At 34.1% G+C, this 24,392-nt stretch overlaps 1 protein-coding gene across 1 annotated transcript in view; it reads left to right on the forward strand.

Annotated features, from left to right (window-relative positions):
• Nucleotides 1-267: 267 nt before the first annotated feature.
• The window catches only part of PTPRQ (protein tyrosine phosphatase receptor type Q), a 201,205-nt gene continuing 177,080 nt past the window's right edge, over nt 268-24,392 (forward strand). Inside the window, exons 1-9 of the mRNA XM_047067212.1 lie at nt 268-321; nt 668-779; nt 1,449-1,675; nt 4,703-4,772; nt 7,749-7,948; nt 9,331-9,580; nt 11,123-11,251; nt 13,160-13,306; nt 19,624-19,796. Coding sequence (XP_046923168.1) covers nt 268-321; nt 668-779; nt 1,449-1,675; nt 4,703-4,772; nt 7,749-7,948; nt 9,331-9,580; nt 11,123-11,251; nt 13,160-13,306; nt 19,624-19,796 — 1,362 coding nt within the window. The remainder of the gene's footprint in view (nt 322-667; nt 780-1,448; nt 1,676-4,702; nt 4,773-7,748; nt 7,949-9,330; nt 9,581-11,122; nt 11,252-13,159; nt 13,307-19,623; nt 19,797-24,392) is intronic.

Below are 24,392 nucleotides of genomic sequence, written 5' to 3' on the forward strand. Positions count from 1 at the left end.
GCTGAATTGATGAGTTTAAGTTTCAGCATCGGTGGATTGTTACCTTAGCAACATCTATGCGTTTTTTTCTTCAGTCTTACCCTGAACCTACAGCCAGCCATCCAAGGGTTCATGAATAGTTTAACAAAGAAAGGGCAGAGCTATTGAGTAATCCAGGCTCATTAATTGTGTACTTGCCAGGAGGATCTGTCTTTAAATCATTAATGCAGGCAACATTTCTCTCTAGAGCCATCAATGTGATTCCACTGCCTGAAAAATGTAATAATGATGGATTTTATAATCATTTTTCTTTTACTTTTTATTGGAACTTCAGAGACACAGGTATTTTAATATACTTCTAAAAACCAGGGTTAAGCAATGGACTGTAGATTTCTTAAGATTCTTAAATAGTTGTTTCTTGTGACAACAAACTAGATAGATTGAAATACTGATTTAGTTCTTGATAACACAGTATGTTTTGTAAGTTTTCATTATATGTTATTGGTAAATAGTTATGTGGTAGAACAGATTTATATTTTACAATAATATGGAATTTGGAATGTTTTAAACACAGCAGAGTTATAGAGTGAGATGTTTATTTTTGTTGTTGTTGTGATAGATTTATTGTTTTAGCTTTCTTGTTTTCCAGAAAGAGTTTTAAGGCAGTTATTTGTTTTTGGTGTTCTAGGTTGATGTTTCCAACGCTGTTCCTGGCACTAGGTACGATGTGACCATCTCTTCAATTTCTGCTACAACATACAGCTCTCCTGTTAGTAGAACAGTGACAACGAATGTAACAAGTGAGTATGTATTTTCTTTTTTTATGAAGTGTTTTTATGAAATATTTGCAGCTAGTATAAATCTATTGGATGGAAATACTTACATTAGCAATATGTGCATTATATGCATGACAACAGGTTAGTAATTAACGCAAAATGGAAACTTAAGAAAGTGATCTGTTTAAGACCTGTGTTCTACCAGTTCTTTAGCTTTCTTGACTTTCAGAGAGTAATGATAATGATAATTATACTTGTTTGTGAAATGGATCACAGAGACTGTTAATAGTAATATTTAAATGATGCAGAGCCATGAAAATAAACTCACTACACTTGCTCAGAAGAATTATTCAGTTTGTAATTATTAAGTTTGTGTAAGCTTTGCACAGATACGTTTCTTTTTAAAACGATCTGGCATCAAAAGTGTATTTGGCCTGTAGTATGTAGTAGCATTCCATTTTTTACATTCTTACAAAAGAATGTTTTGGGTATCCCCAACGCATTTAACCTTTTTTTTTTTTTTCTTTTGGTAGCAAAGCTCTAGGGAGGTCAAACTCACATTTGAGAGGCCGTTAGTCTTTGGGAACTTCAAAAGTCCACATCTGTAAATACTTTCTTCCTTATATGATTATGATTATGAAAATACAATAGTTGTTTGTCTTTTTAACAACATATATATATATGTTTTAATAGAACCAGGGCCTCCAGTCTTCCTAGCGGGAGAAAGAGTTGGATCTGCTGGGATTCTTCTGTCTTGGAATACACCACCTAACCCAAATGGAAGAATCATATCTTACATTGTGAAATATAAGGAAGTTTGTCCATGGATGCAAACAGAATATACACAAGTTAGAACGAAGCCGGACAGTCTGGAAGTTCTTCTTACTAATCTTAATCCTGGAACAACATATGAAATCAAGGTAATATTTTTTTAAATAATTATTTACTATTAAAATATTTCATTCATTTGGGGGCTCTTGGGTGGCTCAGTTGGTTAAGCCTCTGACTTCAGCTCAGGTCACGATCTCATTGCTCGTGGGTTTGAGCCCCACATTGGATTCTGTGCTGACAGTTCAGAGCCTGATGCCTGCTTTAGATTCTGTCTCCATCTCTCTCTGCCCTCCCCCCTCTTTCTCTCTCTCTCTCTCAAGTATAAATAAATACTAATTTTTTAAAAAAAATTAAAAAAATATTTCATTCATTTTAAAAGTGAAGGAACTTTTTCCCACCTGGTCAAGACTTTGCAGCTGAACACAGCCAAGTGACTGAAGAATGAACATTTGAGTCATGACCTCAGTGCCCATCTGGGCTCTTAACTGAACAAATGTTGTAATCTCTTTTCATTTTTAGGTGTATTTATATTATTTATTTATTTTAAAACCATTTAGCTTAGTGACTTTTTAAATGAATAAATCAAGTTTAAATTGAATAACTTAGGCTTTATAGGAAAAAATAGTCTATTTTTTCATTAAATGTAAAGTTAGGTTTGTTATTTTTCTCTTCATTTTGTCAGATTTACGTTTCTCTTAGCAAATTTGAAAGTTTCTATTGAGCCAGTTTCTCAGACAACAGTGAATTCAATTCTGTTCCATTCAATAAATATTTCCTGAAAATTTACTGTGTCTTTAGAAAAACTTTTAGTTCTTTACAATGTTTAATATGCAGAATTAAACAACATGTTATTTAGAAATTAAGTAAAGAAGGTGCACCTAGGGGGCTCAGTTGGTTGAGCATCTGACTTTGGCTCAGGTCATGATCTAACGGTTTGTGAGTTTGAGCCCCATGTCGGACTCTGTGCTGACAGCTCCGAGCCTGGAGCCTGCTTCAGATTCTGTGTCTCCTTCTCTCTCCGCCCCTTCCCTGCTCTGTCTGTCTCTCTCTCTCTCAAAAATAAATAAACATTTTTAAAAAATTAAATAAAGTAAGTAAAGGAGAAATTATAAAAAGCAATCCTAAATTAGTTAGGCCATATGAAAATACTTACAATTAAGATACATTTGTCATATTTCCATAGTATAGGAAAGGATACAGATATCTTTTTGATCCTATTTTCAACATAACATCAATATGTCCTTTGAGCTTTGAAGATAATGGAATGTAGAGAAAAAATCTATAAAAGCTGTATAAATATGTGAAAAGACATAACTGAGATGGCTTTCTGGATGGTAAGAAATGATGGGAAAGAGAATTTGCCTGGGGGCGGTGGTTTCCTTATTGGAAGCATGCCTATTTGTGGACTAAAAACACACAGTAAGAATTGGAAAGCATCCCAATAGTAGGGATCCTCTATATGAGAATAGTTAAAAGGAAACTTACTGATGTAGAGGTCAAGGTCAAAGACTCATGACTTGGCTATTTCATTGCAGAACCATGGGTAAAGACTAGGAAACCTTTTCTACTGGCATCTGAGAATGGCATAGTACACATAATTTCTATCAACAAGCATTTATTCAGATTAGCTTATATGTTAAAATACACTATTGAAGGTAATAGGTATAGATTACATTTTAATGTGATATAAGAAGCTATTGCAGACAGAAAGGTAATTTAGGTAACCTAGTTCTGCTTAGATCTGTTTTTATGGAATTTGAATTTTTATTCCTTTGAATTCTCTTACTTCAGGTCTACTGGGAAGCCCTTATTCTTCTGTTCTTTCCACACTTTATAAATCATTGTTGTGACCTTTACGCTGTTCGAATAAATGTTAGCCGTTGCAGAATTCCAAAGGGTATTTGGTGCAGTCCATTTGATATACTCAAATGTAGATATCAAATCTATGTGATTTTGGGAAAATCCTATTAAGTACTTTACATGTGTTATTTCATTTAGTCCTTGAAACAATTCTATGACATAGATATATTGTTATCCCCATTTTAAAGAGAAGGAAAATGGGATTTAGAGCAGTACTAAGTAAATTGCCTATAGCTACTCATTTGGTAATTGGTGGAATTCAATATATTAAAAAAAATTTTTTTAACTTGATTTATTTTGAGAGGCAGGGGGTACAGAGAGAAGGGTAGAATCCCAAGCAGGCTTCATGCTGTCAGCACAGAGCTCCAGACGGGGCTTGATCTCAAGAACTATGAGATCATGACCTGAGCTAAAATCAAGAGTTAGACAATGAACCAGCTAAGCTACCCAGGCACCCCAGGTGAAATTCAATATAAACCAAGGTTTTCAGACTCCACTTATGGCATTTGGAATAACATAAGAGTTTTGATCTCAGTAATGACATTTTCTGTGCCTATTCTAGTCTCTTTGACTAGACTATCCGAGTCAAAAGAATTTTTCCATCTTTTAAATTCAAAATACTTACTATCACTGATTAGACTTGTTTGTAAAATTTTCTTGGGTATATATTTGACTGGTTATATTGTAAATTCTCAAGCCAGATACTGTGTATATGGTTTAGTATTTGTTACAGAAATAGTCAGTGTTAATATAATAAAAAGTGGTTGAGCTTTAGAAATAAGCATGATTTCAATGGAATTCTGGTTCTATCACTTATTCCTGTATGACTTGCACAAGTTACGTGACCTCTCTCAATCAGTTTCCTCATCTATAACATGCTGATAGGAATACCTTATGTTTTGATTATGTGGATAAAATGAGATGTATAAAATTTCTAGGAAATTTCCTGGTACATAGAAGTTTCCCACAAGTAGTGTCTGTTGTTATTATCACTACTAATTGACTACAAAACTTGACTATTAATTTTTCCATTAGAAATTTGAGAAATGTGTTGAATCAAACTGTGCTGCAAATATACCCTTAGGGAAAATGAAAATATGGATTAGTTCCATGTGTGCTATCTACTTTAAGAGTATTTCAAGAATTAAGGGAAGTGTCTATCGTTTAACTTATCAACAAGTCAAAATTTTATTATTTCAGATTCTGTTTAATTAGAGAGTAAAAAGTTTGAACACAATTCTATTGGTCTATTTTAGGTTGCTGCTGAAAACAGCGCTGGCATTGGAGTGTTTAGTGACCCATTTCTTTTCCAAACGGCAGAAAGTGGTAATTTTCCTAAATCATTTATTCCCAAATTAGCTTAATTATGAGTTTTTGTCATTTGAAATAAATAAGGATATAAACTAAATATAGTGTTAAAATCCATAAAATTTTCAATAGTATGGCCATTCAATTACTTTTAGAGTCTTATTGGATGCTTATTCATTAAAATATGTATTATAATATTCTTTCTAATTATGAAAAACTTTTGAATGATATATGAAAGTAATTTTGTCTTGGGAGTCTCACTGTTGATCATTTGTTGTGAGTTTTTGGGCAAATTGGATAATTACATAATTTCTCTTGCTCCTATCTATCCTTTTTTTTTTTTTTTTTGTAAATGTTAAAGATGTAAAAATGTAATGTAAATCTAAATTTCATTATGTCAGTATTCTCCAACTCCTTTTTATTATTTATACTATATATAACCCAACTTTAAGGAATAGTTCTATGAAATAAATAAACTGCATTCATTATTGTTAAATCAGAAGTAATTTCTTCCCCATGAATAAAAATACTCTTCAGAAGACTATACAGGCTAACTTGTTATACCTTACTGGGTTAATATTCCATCCACAAGTGGAAAAAACTCAGCTTCTTACCTTCCCATCAGTATTATTTCTGGTAAACATAGAATTTATTTTGGCTTTAAGATAATAGAAATACCTCTTGCACTTCCATTTTCAACTTGATAGATCCTTAGAAATGCAGGTAATATTTTTAGAAGTCTCTATATTGGATTTATGAAGTTTCTTTCTGGCTCAATAAATGCAAGCTTTGTATGGTGTATGCTTTGGAAAGTTGTAGACACTTACACATACTAGAAAATTTATGCATCTCATTAGGCTAGCTATGTCCTCAAAGTGTTGGAGAACACTTATCTGAAAGATGAAATGATTTATTTATAAAACAGAAAGTTTTGATACTACAGTATTGAATCTTGACTTGAATCAAAATGGATAAATTCACTCTATGAAAATTGAGAAATAATTGGATTTTGGTACATAAAAGTCCAGAAGTAGAAGCTAGATTATTTAAAATAGAGAAAGACCTTCCAACTACAGAAGAGAGCCAGGATTATTCTTCAGACATCATGAAGTCACAAAAGGAAAGCACAAGCAGAAAAATTTGAGAAAAAAAATTATTAAAGCAAGTTAATCAAATTACCATTTTTTCAAAGTGTTGTTTACCGTATTTAATTATTTCCCATCTATTTAATATTTTTGATCACTTTTAAAATATCTTAAAATCATGCATTTAATAAATGTTTGGTTACCTTATAAATTCAATTTTCTCTATACTTGAGTAGTTCCTTGTATCTGTTGTTGAGGTTCATTTGAAAATGTGTAGCTTGTTTGCAATTTGCCTTTTACACACACATATCATATATATATATATACATATACATATCAGACATAATTATAACCATGTGTATAGTTTACACATATCAGAAATTTTAAAAGGTGATTAGGATGGATTAAGAGTGAAACGGTGGTCACCAGGGGATGGGGGTAGGGGAATAAGACTGATGTTGTTCAAGGATACAAACTTGCCTCAAGTAATAAGTAAGCCATAGAAATCTCATGCACAATATAATGAATAGTACAATGTGATATTATAATTATGTAACATGATAGATGTTATGTTAAATATGACTACAACAGCAATCATAATACAATATGGATATATATAAAATTCACACAATGCACACCTTAAATTTATATAGTTATATGTCAAATACAGTTTTTTAAAAAAATCATGATAAAAGTTTTAACTCATAATTTTATAGCCTCATATATTTAACAACCCTTTTCCTTTTGCTTTATTATATTTTATCCATCCAAAAGATATTCAAGTGGTTTGATCTTTAGTGTCAGAGAGTTATATTTTCAATGTCCTTTCTAAGCTTTAATTCCATTGATGAGTTTTCCATGGAGAAAAAAATTTCCATCAATCATTCCATCCATTATTAGTGATTAATTACCACTCCAAACTGGTTTATTTTTTTCCATTAAAATTGAGCTGATCTTGAGTTTCCTAGTTTCTATGATTTAACATAATTTATAACATCTCTCTTTCCTAGGACCTAACTTCCTTATATAATTTATATGACTTTTATTTACAATTCATATTCGGGCATTCTTCTTTATAATGTGCATTTAAACTCTATATCTTAATACTAGGCATTGTTATCACGTGTAGTGTTTTATCGTGAGCATCCTGTTTTGTTTTTATTCCTCTTAATAGTGATTTGTCGTGTTTGTTCTATATTATAAAGGATCTTGATTATTTACATTGTCAGTTTTGCATAACTTACCTTGAAATTAATGTGCATAATTTTACTTCATTCTGGTTTCATGTTTGTCTCACACCAGGTAAAATGGCATATAGCTTGTTATTGCAGTTTATCAATAATTATTAAGAATTATTTGGTCACGAATTCTGATGAAAGTTTATTTTGAGGGTGTATAAAACTCAAAACATAATAAGCACAACCAGTTGGGTGGTGTCCACTTTATGTTAGGCACTAGATATTTACATACATTCTGGAAATGTGCTTTTTAGTTTACATGGCTGGCTAATTGTTTCAGTTTGCCACTTCTTCATTATCTAAGGAAATTACACAATTCCAAAATATTTCAGGAGGAGATTCATTATTCAAATTTGTTTGCATATTCACAAATAACTGTTGATTGGATATTTTTCAGATTTGCTTGAAATAGTTCATCAATGGATCCATTTGCCAAATAATCCTAAAATAAAGCTTATTTTGTCTTAAATACAAATCTGTGGGCTCAAATTCCAGACAAAGCTAATTAAATATATTTCTAAAAGTCTGATGCCAAGTAGAGTTTTTTTCTAACATAGAATATTTAATTTTACATAATGTGAGAAGTGTAACATCCCAACATTATATGAATGCCATTCTAAGATTTATAACAGTGTTTTTTTCCCTTCTTTCAAACCCTCTCACTTCCCCAGCTCCAGGAAAAGTGGTGAATCTCACAGTTGAGGCCTTTAACCATTCTGCAGTAAACCTGATTTGGTATTTACCTCGGCAACCAAATGGCAAAATTACCAGCTTCAAGATTAGTGTCAAGCATGCCAGAAGTGGGATAGTAGTGAAAGATGTCTCCATCAGAGTAGAAGACATTTTGACTGGGAAATTGCCAGAATGCAATGTAAGTGTTATGAACACTTTCTATGTCTCAAAAATTCTAGGTGAAATTATAACTTGAAGTTTCCAGCATTTGAAAAAAAATTTTTAAGCCACTGTGCTTATTAGCTGCTTGATTACTTATAGTATTAGGTTATAGTATCATGTTATACACAATTGGCTGTATTCAAGGTAGAATAAGTGAAGGGTTTGAGAATTCAAGAAATATAAAAACCTCACAGGGATCTCTGGAGAGACTTCTTTTTTTTTTTTTTTAATTTTTTTTTTTCAACGTTTATTTATTTTTGGGACAGAGAGAGACAGAGCATGAACGGGGGAGGGGCAGAGAGAGAGGGAGACACAGAATCGGAAACAGGCTCCAGGCTCTGAGCCATCAGCCCAGAGCCCGACGCGGGGCTCGAACTCACGGACCGCGAGATCGTGACCTGGCTGAAGTCGGACGCTTAACCGACTGTGCCACCCAGGCGCCCCTGGAGAGACTTCTTAAAAGGAGCCGCATTTGTGAATGGACCTTGGCTTGGCCTTGGAATAAGGACATGAGAGATTGTGTGAGGGGGCTATTTTGGGTGGAGGATATTTTATAAAGACCTGAAAGAGCAAAGTATAGGATATCGCTGAAAAAGATATTTCCATGTGACAGGAGGGGAGCAGAAGGCAGCAAAGTTATGTTTGTGGAAGTAGATTGTTTTGGTTGTGCATATCTTTGGCAAAGAATTTGTTATTACTCTAGTCATTTATGGGAATTCACTGGGAATACCGTGTCATGCTTTTCCAAAGATAATTTTGGTGATCTTTGTGGTATTGATAAACAAAATTATTTTGTTTTGAATACTTTAAGTTACAAAAGTCTCAAAACCTCCTTTTAATTTTTTAAAAATGTTTATTTATTTACTTTGCAGCGGTTGGGGGGAGACAGAGAGAGAGGGAAAGAAACAATCCAAGTAGGCTCCGCGCTGTCAGTGCAGAGCCCGATGTGGTGCTCAAACCCACAAACCGTGAGATCATGACCTGAGCTGGAATCAAGAGTCAGATGCTTAACCAACTGAGCCACCCAGGCACCCCTAACATGAATTTTAAAAATTCTTACTAATAATTTTGCTATAGCTTTACCTTTATTCTAAGCCTTTTGAAATCCTATTCATAAGAAATATTAAGGTATAAAGAATACAATAAATATATTCTGTTCTAAAACTGTAGATATAAATGGGTAAAGTTAAAATCTAGCAAATTTGTCCATAACTTGAATAGATAACAATCTGTTAAAATCGTAATGAATCATACACATAAATTTAAGAACAATATTTATTATATAAAAGAAAAAGAATTACACTTATGTTCACCTTGAGATACCAATTATTTTCCCAATGCTATTTATTTATTCACTAGGAGAATAATGAATCTTTTTTATGGAGTACCACCAGCCCTTCTCCAACCCTTGGTAGAATTACACCTCCATCGCGTACCACATATTCTTTGAGCACGTTGGCAAGGAGTAAGATAAGCTCTGTGTGGAAAGAGCCTATAAGTTTTGTAGTGACACATTTGAGACCTTATACAACATATCTTTTTGAAGTTTCTGCTGTTACAACGGAAGCAGGTTATATTGATAGTACCATTGTCAGAACACCGGAATCAGGTATGATTTCATTTTTTGTGTATGTAGAAAAAAAAGAGTTAAACTACTTAGAGAGTAATCTTTCATTTTTTTTCATATAGATGTTTTTTATTAAAACTTCCTTCCCTTTCGGTAACTTTTCCCACCAATAACAGAAAATGGGCATACCAATTATAGTACTCTTTTATAATATTAACATAAGCATCTAAAATGAAAAAGGAGATTTGACCCAAAGGATTCTTGAGCTAATAACCATGATCCTAAGATAAGTTTTTATCTATGTGATCTCAACAATTTTTCATAATCATCTCTGCCCTTTTACATCTCCTGCAATCATCTCTACCCTCCTCTCACTGAGACTGCTATAATCAAATGTGGAATTAACATCTGTAGCGGCAGAAATATCACGTGATTCACATTTCGGTATCAGACAAAAATAGTATGTAAAAAATACACCTACTTATGTCTACTTTGCACTGGAGTTTCCTCCCTCTGTGAAAAATGGAGACAGCAATAGAAACTTCCTTTTGGTGGTGGTGTTAGGATTCGATGAGTACAATTAGATATTATTACTACTAATTTTGAAAAGTACACTTTTCTAGCTATGGGTATTTATGTATTTAATTATGGGATTATAGTATTATATATATGTAAATTTATGTAGTTACTGACATGATACCCTACTAAACATGTAGTGTCAGACTTGTTCACTTGTGACTGATAATTTTTTAGGTTACTGGAAATTATTACTGGTAGGGTAATTTCACTAAAGCACAGTATTTTTTTTTTCTGATGACATAGCTGTCAGCTTTTATCATTTCATGAAATGAAGTTTGAAATTTTTTTCTTGATTTAAATAATCACCTTTGAATCTTACCATTTCCTCCATCCATACTTCTTTTTCTACAGCTAAAAAAAATAATTTCATGAGGATAACACACAGTGAGATTTAGTAGACAAGAACCTTGGCTTGAGAAAAATACTTGGAATATTTCATTTCAATCAAAATGCAAAATGTAGAAACACATCTTTGAAAGACAGACTTTTTAAATGTCGTTATTTTTTATATGTTACCCATGTTACATTAGAATCTTTTAACTATAGGTTATAAATTTCCCCTCAGAACCAAATACACGTATTAATACAGAAGGTAAAGACCTTTGCCAATAAGATTCTGTAGGTCCAGTTAATTCCCTGATCCTTCTACCTGTGTCCACCAGAGGGAGAGTGCTTTTCAAGGCCTATGCCCAGGCCTGGTTGAATTCAATATATAAGTATGTATCAGGAGAATGTAACTGCAGGGAACAATGTTGGAATGAAACACCCTGTGCAATCATATACAGCATTTAAATCAAACTAGTTTATGTTACAAATAAGTAGTCCATCTGATGAGCCAGCTGGTCTTGTTTAAAGTCTTCAATTCATTCAGTTTCCTTTTTTTTTAAATTAAAAAACCCTTTGCTCATAGTGTGATATTTTCTTTCTGACTTTGTGTTTTATTATGTGTTTTTAATAAAATTCTCATTTATTATTTGTTAACTTTTTTTTCTATAACCATTTTAGTTCCTGAAGGACCACCACAAAACTGTGTAACAGGCAACATTACAGGGAAGTCTTTTTCAATTTCATGGGACCCACCAAGTGTAATAACAGGGAAATTTAGTTACAGAGTTGAATTATACGGACCATCAGGTAAGTCTCAATCAGTTTTGTGTTTGCCTTTTGGAGTAAGAATTATGTAAAATATGTTAGCATTATCAAGCTCCTTAAAAGTATCACACTCTTTTTATAAGATCCTACAATTGAAGCAAACAATAAAAAAGGAATAAGGAAGATGAGGTTCTTTGAAGTTTTTGTTTAAAATCATAAACATTGTCCATATTCCGTATTTCATGAGGAGAAGCTGAAAGAATGAGATAAATCCTAAGTAGAGAATTGTTGGAGGACATCATGTCTTCAAATGTCTGAACAGGAGGACCTTCACTTACTCTAATTGCAAATATATTTATCAAGAACAATGGACTTCATTGTATTAAATCAGATTTCTTCTTAGAACAAGGAATGCATATCTAATAATTGGAGTTCTTTAAAAATAATATAGGCAACTACTTAATGTAGCAAGTTCTCCATCTTTGTGAATAATCAGGACCTGGAATCCCCTTGTCAGATAATTTGAGGTGTTCAGATAAGGTATTGCTAGGGTTAGGGTTAGGGTTAGGGTTAGGGTTAGGGTTAGGGTTAGGGTTAGGGTTAAATTAAGTAAACTCTAAAATTCTTTCCTAATCTGAGTTCTATGAAAGAAAACTTAAAAGAGTAGAGACTGATTGAGCCTGGAAGTTTAGTAGGGGGCTAGGTACAATTTAGGGCTCATTCGAGGTGTGGTAGTGATAAAGTGATATCAGTCAGAATGGATTTGTGTTTTTTTCCAGCTCCCTTCAACAAGAAAAGGGCAAGGGAATTGAAGGCTTATGTAAAGGCAGTGATTATAATCAACAATGTCAATGAGAATGGATAAAGAGTGGAAACCTAGTGGTGAAGAACCAAACCAAAAAGAATAAAATAGGTCAAAAGATCAATGGATTGGAGGTCCCAGTAAACTTGAAGACTTGTTGCTTTGGGTTCTAGAATAAATGAACAGGAGATAAGAAAGAATGGTCAGAAAGAATTGCATGAAATTGAGATCATGGAAGATTCAGGGTTCCTGGTAAAAGTGATGGCCTTGGGAGTGGCTGAGATAGGGTGGAGGACTAGATTATTTGAAGAGAGCTGGGAGTGTTTTAAGGATTGTCTGTAGGAATACTGAAATCACCACAAATTAAGATGGTTGCACTGAAGACAGTGACATCGAAACAGGCACTAAACCATCCAGAATGAGGGGAGTGACCCTGGGCTTAGAAGGTCACTGCAACAATGAGAGGTGGTGGATGCCATTGATGACATTAGATTTATAGCTGTGAGCTTTTGTAAGGAGGGAGCTATTGGTCTGAGACAAGGCTATGAAGGCATAGTCACTTGATGACCATGGAAAAAATTAGACCATCAGGTGGGGTGGCTAAAGGAACAGAAGCCGTGTTCTTAGGAGAGAGCCAGAGAGCCTGGTTTCAGCTAGAGCAAGAGATGAAAGAATTATTCAGAGGTGAAGTTGAGGGTTAAAATAATTTTGATGATGTACTATTTAAGGAGTTTTTCCCAGAAGCTAAACTAGAAATATTTTCTAAATATTAAAGAAGATAATTAGAATGTTTAGCATTTTAAATGACTAAATTTATGTATAAAATACTGTGGCTATTTTAATATTGGCAGTAACTAATGTTTTCCTTTCAAAAATGTCAAAAAATAACATGGTAGTTGGATAGGGCTTTATGATTTAATGAAGGTTATTTTGAATACTGGAAGATTTTCATGTTCTTTCCATTGTTTTAATTAACCTGATATCAATGCACTACTAAGGTAAATGTTTGAAAATTGTAATAATTGTGACTGTAATGTTTTAAATTTTAGTAACAAACGTTAATTGCTATATTTGGCTCTCTACTTAAATGTGAGAATGATTAAATGCTTTATGAGAAAATAATCCACAGTATCTTTTGCTTTTTGCAGGTCGGATTTTGGATAATAGCACGAAAGACCTTAAATTTGCATTCACTAACCTAACACCATTTACGGTATACGATGTATATGTCGCAGCTGAAACCAGTGCAGGAATCGGACCCAAATCAAATATTTCAGTATTCACTCCTCCAGAAGGTAAGAACATCTTCTGTAGTGTGTTCATGAGATATTTTACCCTGCTTGTGTGTTTTATTGCATTGGTTAAACATTGTATTAGAAGCTGTTTGGTTTATATTTACTAATTCATGTTATTTTCTTATCAGATAACTACCAAATGCATTCTGTGCATGTGTTCCTTAGAACATTAAACCCACAGCATGCTTTATAGAGGAACCAGAGATCAAACAAGACAGCGCATTATATGTAGTGTCAGTCTGTTTGAGGCTCACAGTGAAGATTGGCAAAACCTCAATAAGTCAAAGTAAAAAAAGACATTAACATTTAACATTTAACAAAGACATTGTTGGACTCACATTATTCAATGTAGAATAGATTTTTCTCACAGAATAATATGTAGAGGAATCCATATATCCCTAGTGCCTCTAACAAAATATGTTTATAATCAAAAGGGTATTCTAAGCAAGTGAGGATTCATCGAGGGTGCATACTACAAATTTAACAGTGCATCCTGAAATTATGAAAACGGTAGTTCTCCTAACAAAGGTTTTTTTATTTGTATGTATTAAACATCGCAGTTTGGGATGAACTATAGTGTTTCAAAAATGTTACCCCGTTATCCCACAACATATTTTCCTGACCACCATCAAACTTGCTAAATGTCTTCATTTTTACTTAGGGATTGCAATTATTGAGAAGAACACACTTTTTTTTTTTTTTTGCAAGTATATTAATACCTTAAAAAGGTTTCAGGGGCACCTTATGGCTGAGTGGATTGAGTGTCTGAATTCAGCTCAGGCCATGATCTCACGGTTTGTGAGTTTGAGTCCTGTGTTGGGCTCTGTGCTGACAGCTAAGAGCCTGCAGCCTACCTCAGGTTCTGTGTTGAGCCCTCTCTCTCCACCCCTCCCCTGCTCGCATTCCCTCTCACCCTCTCTCTCTCTCTCTCTCAAAAATAAACAAATAAATCAATGAATGAATAAATAAATAAATAAATAGGTTCCATATTTTTTTGTGTGTAACATACAGTAACTTGTAAATTAAATACACACGTGTGCAAGTGCACACATACACCTACAACTAAAGATTGGGCATACATTCATCAGATAAATCACTCAAGTATTTGACCATTAGAGGGCAGCAACTATTAGGGAATTTTGTTATTCTCCCCTTCAAAGAACAATTAACCATTGGTAATATTTTGCTGTTTGAAAGAACGTAAAATTATGTTTTATTTCAATTTCAAATGAAAATGTTTATGTGTCTATGATTTCAATACATAGATTAAGTAGATGCATATTTATAAGCAAAATTTTCTCATTTTTTTCCTCTTAACATTTTTCGATTGTATTTCTGTCAGAAATTCTTAGCAATGTTTATGTCTTTTCCATTAGACCTTAAATCTCTCCTTATGTTCATCTAATAAGTGCTCATAAACATTTCTTAGAAAGTCAGAAAGCTTTATGAATAGGTAGCAAAACCAGCATAGTGACCTGGGCCTCATCAGACTAGAGTCCTTGAGTTTATTTTTAATAGCATTTCCTCCATCAACTTAATTGACCAACTAACTTTTATTCTTTTGTTATGCAGTTAAGTAAATTCAGAATTTTTGTCTTCCTTCAAATCAAGCCAGTGTAGGTGCTCCTAAACTGAATCCACAATTTAAGATTATTGTTTTATTGTCATCTTTCTTGGCCTATAGCATTTGACAGAAACAGGGGAATTGGTAATAGATTGCCACATATGATGTCATGCTGTTTATTTTGGGCATCATTTAAACAGTTCATCTCCTTTTCCTTATTTCTGCATTTTTATTAAGAAAAAAATGAAATTTTAAGGACATTGTTTGGTGTATTTCACATGGCTTATTTTTTACACAAAATTGTTTTGAACAAAGGGCCCATTTGTGTATGTTTAATAAACAATTTATCCTGAGTTTTATCTTCCTACTTTCCTGACCATATACAGGTGGCTTTCAGGAGCGTCCATAGGCAACAGGTGTGTTCCACTGAGGGCAGAAATGGCATGGCCTTACCTCTGCATGCTAACTTTCCTCCGTGGAGTTCTCTTAGGATAGTTCAGTCTTCAGAAGGACTTCAATGGAATGCTCTAGCAAATGCAGTAAATGTCGCTTTCTACTTCTGACAACACCACTAATGAATCCTGGTCCTGCTAATTAAAAACTTGTAATAAAGGAATCTAAACTATATGATAACAATCTAATAACTCACTAGAACTACATACTTTCAGTTAAAATTGAAATTTTAATTTTATACTAATTTTATTTTAATTTTTTTAATGCTTATTTATTTTTGAAAGAGAGAAAGAGACAGACAGACAGAACATGAGTGGGGCAGGGGCAGAGAGAGAGAGGGAGTCAGAATCCAAAGCAGGCTCCAGGCTCTGAGTTGTCAGCACAGAGTTTGACATGGGGGGGTCGAACCCACGAACTGCGAGATCATGACCAGAGCCGACGTCAGATGCTTAACTGAGTGAGCCACCCAAGAATCCCTCTTTTTTTATTTATTAAAGTAGGATTCTTTGTATTCTAATTAAGCCTAGCAATTTATTTTCTTCTATATATTTAAAAGTAGACTATAGTCTATTTAAAAATTTATTAACAACAATTTTTAAATTAATTTCTCTTAAAGCAATAGGGTTCTAACATATCTCTAGATATTCATAGAAAAATGTTGAATTGACATCTTATAGATAATGATATATGGTATTTCAGTAATATGGGACTGATTTTGTTCACACTGAGAATGTTATGGTCATAGTCTACTTTGATCATCAAAGCAAATTAGTATCATGTTATTATAGCAGTATTCCTATACATTTCATAAGATTCCTACATAACCCTTAATATTTTACTGAACAGATTTCTACATAGGCATGAAAAGATGGTTTTGGAAAAAAATTAAAATTTAATAATTATACAATAATTATATAGTAATGTTAAAAAGTGTGGAGTTGCCTATCCCTAATGAGATAGTGCTATTGAATATAACATAGGCACCAGCATTTTCTTATCATTTCCATGAGGGTTAAACAAATCTTAAGTAAAATTTTGTTGCTTCAATATCCCCTAATAACTTTCTGTCACCAGTATTAAATATCTCATAAGAAGGTTAATATAATTTCTTAAATGCAAACAGAGTATTCAAATCTGTATTTATTCTTCCATAAATAGACTTATGAAAGGGAAGACTTCTGTCCTTCAACTTGCTACTTTCTGCAAATGGTACTGTCTTTAGTAGGGAAATCATTGAGAGAGTCAACTTTTCAGGGTTCTCAATGACTTTTATTTGTCAATAGGTATTTTTCTAATTTAATTAATTTAACTTATTAAAGTTATTAATAAATTATTAAAGTTATTAATAAGTTATTAAACTTATTAACTTTATAGGGGCTCCTGGGTGACTCAGTCAGTTGAGCGTCTGACTTCATCTCAGGTCATGATCTCACACTCTGTGAGTTTGAGCCCCGCATTAGGCTCTGTGCTGACAGCTCAGAGCCTGGAACCTGCTTCAGATTCTGTGTCTCCCCCTCTCTCTGCCCCTTCCCTGCTTATGCTCTGTCTCTCTCTGTCTTAAAAATAAATAAAAACATTTTTAAAAAATTTTAAACTTATTAACTTTATTAAAATGTAATTAATTTGCTAGATAATGGCAAGATTTATTTTAATGTATTTTCTTTGCCCCAGTGCCATTTGTCTCCATTTTATTTTTTCTAATAGTTTTTCATTTGAAAACTTCAAGTCATTTGGAATATTATTTACCCTTCATACATCTACTGTGTTTCTCATTTATTAATAAAATTTATATATGTATTGACTTGAGAATGATTCTTAGGTAATCCCTGTGGACAGCACCTCAGAATTGATGCTGAACCACGAATAATTGCCTTCTGTATTTGATTTTCTTTAGTTAATTTGGTATCAATAGTAATGGAGTTTGATCTAATCCATACTTCTCTAGTTTCCCCATAAGAATTTGTGGTGTAACAGATCAAGTATCTTTCTAAGGACAAGATATACTGTTGTCTACTCCATTTCCTTTATCCCCCAAGCTTTTTCTTCTTTCATTGAAAAAAGAGAGAAAGATAGCTTTACAGTTGTTCTTATACATGTTTTGGGTACATTTTTAAGGTAATATAGAACCACTTAATCTTTACTTGAATTGTAATTTTAGACATTAGTGTCATTGAGCAATACTTATTAAGTTATATTGAAAAATATAATAAATTAGAAGATAAAGAAACCGCTACTATTCTTCCATTTGATTACATACTATATTATTTATATATTATATATAATATAATAAATATGTATATTTTTATATACATTGAAATATTTATATGTAAATAATATATATTTATATATTAATCATCATATACATGAAAGTTTATCTGTCTTTGAAAAAATGTGTATTGGTAAATATGATAGAAACACAAGCTCTAGGGATGATATACGTTAATGAAAAGAAATTTATGAAAGAGGTGACTTGTGCAAAAGGTTTTATGTATCTTATTTCTCTGTCTATCCTCAAGTGCCTAGAACAGTGACCAAAAGATGAGGGCTCAGTCTGTTGAATATTGGAGTGAATCAGTGATTATGGGGTCCTAGTCTAGAACTCTTTCTCTACCCTTGAAAGGTCAAACTGTATTGCCTTCAGATTAGAAATTTTGTGGGGAGAGATCAGTCTAAACAGTTATCATTCTATATATAGATATACTGAAATGTTTTTGGAAAAGGGGATTCAAAGAATTAGCAAATTCTAGATGGCTCAGTTAGTTAAGTGTCCGACTCTTGGTTTCAGCTCGAGTCGTGATCTTGCAGCTTTGTGGGTTTGAGCCCTGAATTGGGCCCTGCACTGGCAGCATGGAGCCTGCTTGGGATTCTCTCTGTGCCCCTCCCCTGCTTGTGCTGTCTCTGGCTCTCTCAAAATAAATAAATAAACTTAAAAAAAAAAATAGCAAAATACAGTTGTATCCATTTCATGTTTATCTCCCAGTTTTCTGAGCACCAGTTTTACTACCAGGCTGAACATGAAAATCTTGGTTGCAATAATCAAATAATATGCTCTTAGGCAAGAATGACTCACTCATCCATCTAGCCATTAACCATTATAAACATTTAGAAATATTTACATTAGTACAATGTCTAGGTTTTTTTTAATGATTACTTTATAGAGACAAAGGATAAAAAGCCTATGGAATGAAAACTCCATACATTTCTTATATGGTTAATGTAAAACATAATTACATTCACTAGTTTTAAATAATATTTGTGGGAGCTGTGACATTAATTTTCAGTTCCTTTTTGTTATCTTAAAAGGGAAAAAAGGCCATTCTCTATTTATATTATACCCCTAATGTGCCTCTGTTCTAGATGGTATTTGCTAAAACTATACTAATGTGAAACAGCTTAGGGAAATGAATTCAATGTTTTACCACATTGATCATAAGGGGTATATTATTTTCTTTCCTGAAAATTTCATTCAAGGTTCCTTACATTCCTTTCATTCAAGGTTCCATAATTATATTTATAGATCACTTTATAGATCAGCAAACTTAGGGGAAGAGTTAATTAGCTATTCATAATCACACAAGGAGGCATAAACAAATGTAGACAAAAGCCAAGGGCATCTTTATCCTTGATCTATTACTCCTGTGGCACTGGGGAGTTTACTGGATGGCACTTTTGGTCACTTTCTAACTAGAATTTAAGTACTTGGTGCTTTATTTTAACCAGTTATTAGTTTGTTTCTGGTTTTTTTTTTTAATTGTTGCAAGAGTGAAGGAGTCCAAAATTAGAAACTCACATAATTCATTTGTAAAGCCAGCAGACCAAAATCAAACAACTCTTCAAACAACCTCACGTAAAAAGTTAAAAGGCAACCTAATTGAATTTACCCACTACATATCATTGCATTCAGAGTCTTATGGATATTATTTTTCAATATGTTATTATAATCTTTATTAAGCCTTCAAGGTTTCTACTGTGCATTAATCATCCATAAACAGCTTTCTTTGGGAAGTTATTTTATTAATTAGTATGTTTCAAACAAATATTGTGACATTTTAATTTGAGGAAATTGTTCCATGTTATCCTATTTTTATACACATTTTTGAGAACAAAATGTAGAAATTCAACTTTACCTGTGTCTTTAAAGAATCTTACACATATTTAATTGTTAATAAATAGTAAATTGTTTTAGTCTATTTTCTAATAGACTTTCTTGTGAATCTTAAATTTTGAGCTAAGAACTTAAGGAATTTTTAAAATTTAATAATATACTTTAAACTGTTTCCCTCTTTATTCATTTTTTTAGTTCCAGGTGCAATATTTGATTTACAAGTTGCAGAAGTAGAAGCTACACAAATAAGAATTACTTGGAAGAGACCACGACAACCAAATGGAATCATTAACCAATACCGAGTCAAAGTGTTAGTTTCAGAAACAGGAGTAATTTTGGAAAATACTTTGCTCACGGGAAAAGATGAGGTATTGCACTTTCATGTCACCTCTTGGTGATCCCTTTCTTTTGGTTCTAGCCCTCATAATTTGGAAAAGTTTCCAGCATTCAAACACAAAATATTTGGTAAGCATAATGGTTACAAAGTGAAGTAAATTTGGGCTATGTTGATAATCTAGCAAGGCCATATTTCCTTTTAGAATATATATTATTAGTTAAATGCTGTTATTCTTTTTCAGCATATAAAATGTTAATTGAGCAATTAAGCAGGACTAAAGGAGCTTCCATAAGTGAATATTATTATGGTAATTCAGTTAACTAATTGTTTAGAAACTCCTGTTATGATTTAAACACTCCTTCCAGGCTATGCTGGCAATTTGGAATGGTTGCCAGTGAAAGGCACAGTAATTTAGCAGTTGTTGTTGACAAACGACTTGTCCTGTTCAGTCATTGGAAGCTAATTTTCTCAGGGGCACCAGGGTGGCTCAGTCAGTTAAGCATCAGACTTCAGGTCATGAACTCACAGTATGTGAGTTCGAGCCCCACGTTGGGCTCTATGCTGACAGCTCCGAGACTGGAGCCTGCTTCGGATTCTGTGTCTCCCTCTCTCTCTGCCCCTCCCCTGCTCACTCTCTCTCTCTCTCTCTCAAATAAATAAATGTAAAAAATTAAAAAAAAAAAGAACCAAACAGAGTATGTTTGATTAAAGAAAGTAAATGACTAAATAAAGGAGATTAAATCATTCATAGACATAAAATAAGAGGACAATGTGTTTGCCACTATTCACAATGGAAGTCTTATCCCCCCCCCCCTTTTTTTTTTGGTTAGAAGTACAGGCCTCACTGGTTTCCCTTACCTGTCTTTATTTACCTTACCCAGCCAGCTATTCACCTGTGAGTTTAAGCCTCCAGATTAGTCACATCCAGGTATGGGTACAAAAATAAATGTACTTAGTACCAATGAGTGCAGCAATCACTGGGCCTTGCAGACACTACCTGATGGCTATTCAGCAGTTGGCTTCTACTGTTTTGGTCCAGAATCACTGTTTTTTCCTAGCTATTTTTTCTGTGCTATTATTTTTCCCCATACATATTGTCCACTCTATTTCTAGTCTCAGCCTTCTTCCACTTCTTGTACCTACTTGAAAATTGATGTTACTATGTTCTCAATGCACTCTGGCTGCCCAGGATTTATTGCTCCAAATTATTCACCATCTCCAGCCCAGGATTAAAATTCAATCCTATGTTTACTCCTTTTCTGTGTGCAAAAGATGTGAGTTATACTTTCTTTAATACTCTAGTTGACAACTCAGATGAAGGGCAAAGTTTAAACCTTTGCTCCTGCTAAGATAGTCTTAAATTAGATAGTTAGCTGTTTCGGGACTGGGTGACAGGTCTCCCACTTCTGTTAATGACATCTGTTGAATAGCCAGCCACACCTGTTTTTCTCTTGAAGCTAAGACGTTCTAGAAAGGCTTCTTTGTGATTCTGTCTCTGTTGACATAGCTTGTAATTCCTGTGATATACGGAAAAGGACATGAGCTTTGGGGTCATATAAATCTGGGTTTATATCCTGGTCACTTAATGGGCTCCACAGTAGAGAGATTGAGAGCATGGACCTAGGAGACAGAATGCTTGGGTTTAAACCTTTGTTTTGCCATCATGGCTAGTTTAACCTTAGGAAAGTTGGCCTGACCCTTCTGATCTGTACAGTTTGTTCTTCTCAAAGATAGAGATTATAAGAGTCCCTATGACAAAGGTATTAATAATTACTTAGTAGGTTAATGTGCATAAAAGAGGTAGAACTATACCTGGCATGTGGTAAGTGCTATGCGACATAATTGTGACCTGTTGTGATTATTAACAATGGCATTGAAACTTTCACCCCGTTTGACATTTGTTATTAGCTTCCTTATCCTCTCTCAATAAAAGGAAACATAACACTTCTCCTTATTTCTATGATGGTGTCTTTCTTTATTAGATCAGGCCCATTATTGGTATTTTGGCTCTCCCATGTGACTGGTGTTTGGGTTCATCTTTCAGGAAGTTGATGTAGCAGAGGCTCTAAATCCCAACTGACTTGGGTCCTAGTCCTGGCTCTCCCCTTTTCTAACTCATAACCTTGGACAAGTCAAATTTTGGAGATGTGGTGCCCTCATTTTAAAAGCAGGGCTTATACACCTACCTTACAGGGTGAGAAGTAAAGGAGATAAAAGATGCAATCTCTGGTTTAATGTGTTCATTTATTATCCTTTTTTCTTGACGTTGATACAGGATAAGGACTCTTTCCTTTCATTCACTCTGACTTTTCAAAGTATGGCCTCCACACCCTTTCACAAGAATTCTCTTAAATCCCTGAAATCTTGTTAGAACTCACCAGTGACATCTAAGTGTCAAATAAGGTGGTTGTATATTTTTAAGTGTCCCCATCTTCCTTGTCTCCTCCAAAATCTATCTTTCTGTCCTCCCAGTCTCCAGCTTTTTACTTTTTTCTCCCTCATGCTTCCTCCACTTTCATATGCTGTAACTTTGTAAAACTTTGGTCTTGTTTAATGAAAAAAAAAATGAAAAAGCTAGTTCTCCTATAATTTTTTAACTCCTTCACTATAAAGGTATTCCAGACAGTTCTGTTTTCAGCCATCTCATTACACATTTTTTAAAGTTCATTTATTTATTTTGAGAAAGGGGTGGTGAGGAAGGGCAGAGAGAGAGACAGAGGGAGAGAGAAAATTCGAAGCAGGCTTTGCGCTGTCAGTGCAGCGCTCCATGTGGGACTTGATCTCATGTGCTGTGAGATCATGAAGTGAGCTGAAATTAAGAGTCAGATGCTCAACCAGCTCAGCCACCCAGGTGTCCCTCGTTACACCTTTTGATGATCTCACAGTTTTATTTTTTTTATTTTTTTTTTCAACGTTTATTTATTTTTGGGACAGAGAGAGACAGAGCATGAATGGGGGAGGGGCAGAGAGAGAGGGAGACACAGAATCGGAAACAGGCTCCAGGCTCTGAGCCATCAGCCCAGAGCCTGACGCGGGGCTCGAACTCACGGACCGCGAGATCGTGACCTGGCTGAAGTCGGACGCTTAACCAACTGCGCCACCCAGGCGCCCCGATCTCACAGTTTTAATCACAGCTTCCCACCTGCACTATTCCTTTGCCTTGCTTTCTACTCTGATCTTTCTCTGACACTATATTCATAATTATAGCCATTTCTAGGGAGGTTCTGTCAGAGTTTATCACATCTAAACTCATTTACCCCTCATAAAAACAAAACAAAACAAAAATCCTTTGGGGGATGGTGGCCTGGTTCATGATCAGAAGGAGGAGACAAAGCTGAGGTGAGGAACAGATACTAGACAGAGATCCTGGGACAGTGATGGAGATCTATGAATGTTTTCACAAGACACATAAGAAGAAAGTCTGTCCAGGCAATTAATAGTTTCAGTTATCAAGAACAAGTCCTGGAGAGAGACTAATTTGAAACCTAGATAGCAGACAACTAGGCTTAGGATTCCTTTACCCCTTGGATTACACCACAGATCTCTGACCTGAAGGTCATTGTCTAAGCATTTAGGAGGCCTTTTACATGCCCGATATTTCTCTTTTCAGATCATGGCACCATCCTCCTCTCTGTCATAAAGACTCAAAACCAGGGGACTACCTCTGACTTTGGTTATACTTAGCATTCAATAGTCATTCAATGTTAAACCAGTTATTATTACCTCTAAAGGGTGACCTTCGTGTATCGTATTTCATTACTGTGTCTCCACCCCAGCTCAGGATTGCATACTCTCTTGCCTGGACTGTTGTTACCTTACTACATTAGTTTTCCATTGTTGTATAACAATTTGCCACAAATGTAATTGTTGTGTAACAATTTGCTATAAACTTAAGACAACTAATTTATTTATTATCTCATGGTTTCTGTGGGTCAAAAATCCAAACAGCTTAGATGGATTCTCTACTTAGGGTCTCACAATGCTGCAATCAAGGGCTGATTGTGCTGTGTTCTCATTTGGTGGCTTGACTGGGAAGAAGCCATTTCCAGGCTCATGCAGAGTTTCAGCAGATTTAATTTCCTTGTGACTGCAGAACTGAGGGCCTCAGCTTCTTGTTGGCTCTTTGACTGGAGACTAGACTTAGTTCCAGCTTGTAGAGGCCTCCCACAGTTTTGCCACAAGGATTGTCACAACATGGCCATCTACTTCATTATGCCAGCAAGCAGAATCTATATAGTGTAATATAGTGTAATATAATCATGGGAATGCTATCCTCTCACCTTTGCCTTATTCCATTGGTTAGATGAAAATCATCCTTCCCTTGCAACAGGAGGGGATTATACAAATACATGAATAGCAGGAGGTAGGAATAATAGGAGGACCACCTGAGAGACTGTCCACCACAGTCTCCCAGCCAACTATTTTATATTTCACAAATCTATTAGAATAATCCTTCCAGATTTAAATATATTACTTAAATTAGAGATATAACCAAATAAGACTTGAGAACAGATGGGGCAAGTATATATCTATTTAAGAAATCTAACTCCTCAGTATCATAGCAGAAAGTCAATAGATACTATCTGAAATAATTGAGTCTTAACAGAGCAGTATAAGAATATTATTT

This window comes from Lynx rufus, unplaced genomic scaffold (assembly GCF_022079265.1).
Source record: "Lynx rufus isolate CCGP_SWC_20201006 ecotype Redwood Valley unplaced genomic scaffold, mLynRuf1.p SCAF_7, whole genome shotgun sequence".
In the NCBI taxonomy this organism is placed as follows: Eukaryota; Metazoa; Chordata; class Mammalia; order Carnivora; family Felidae; genus Lynx; species Lynx rufus.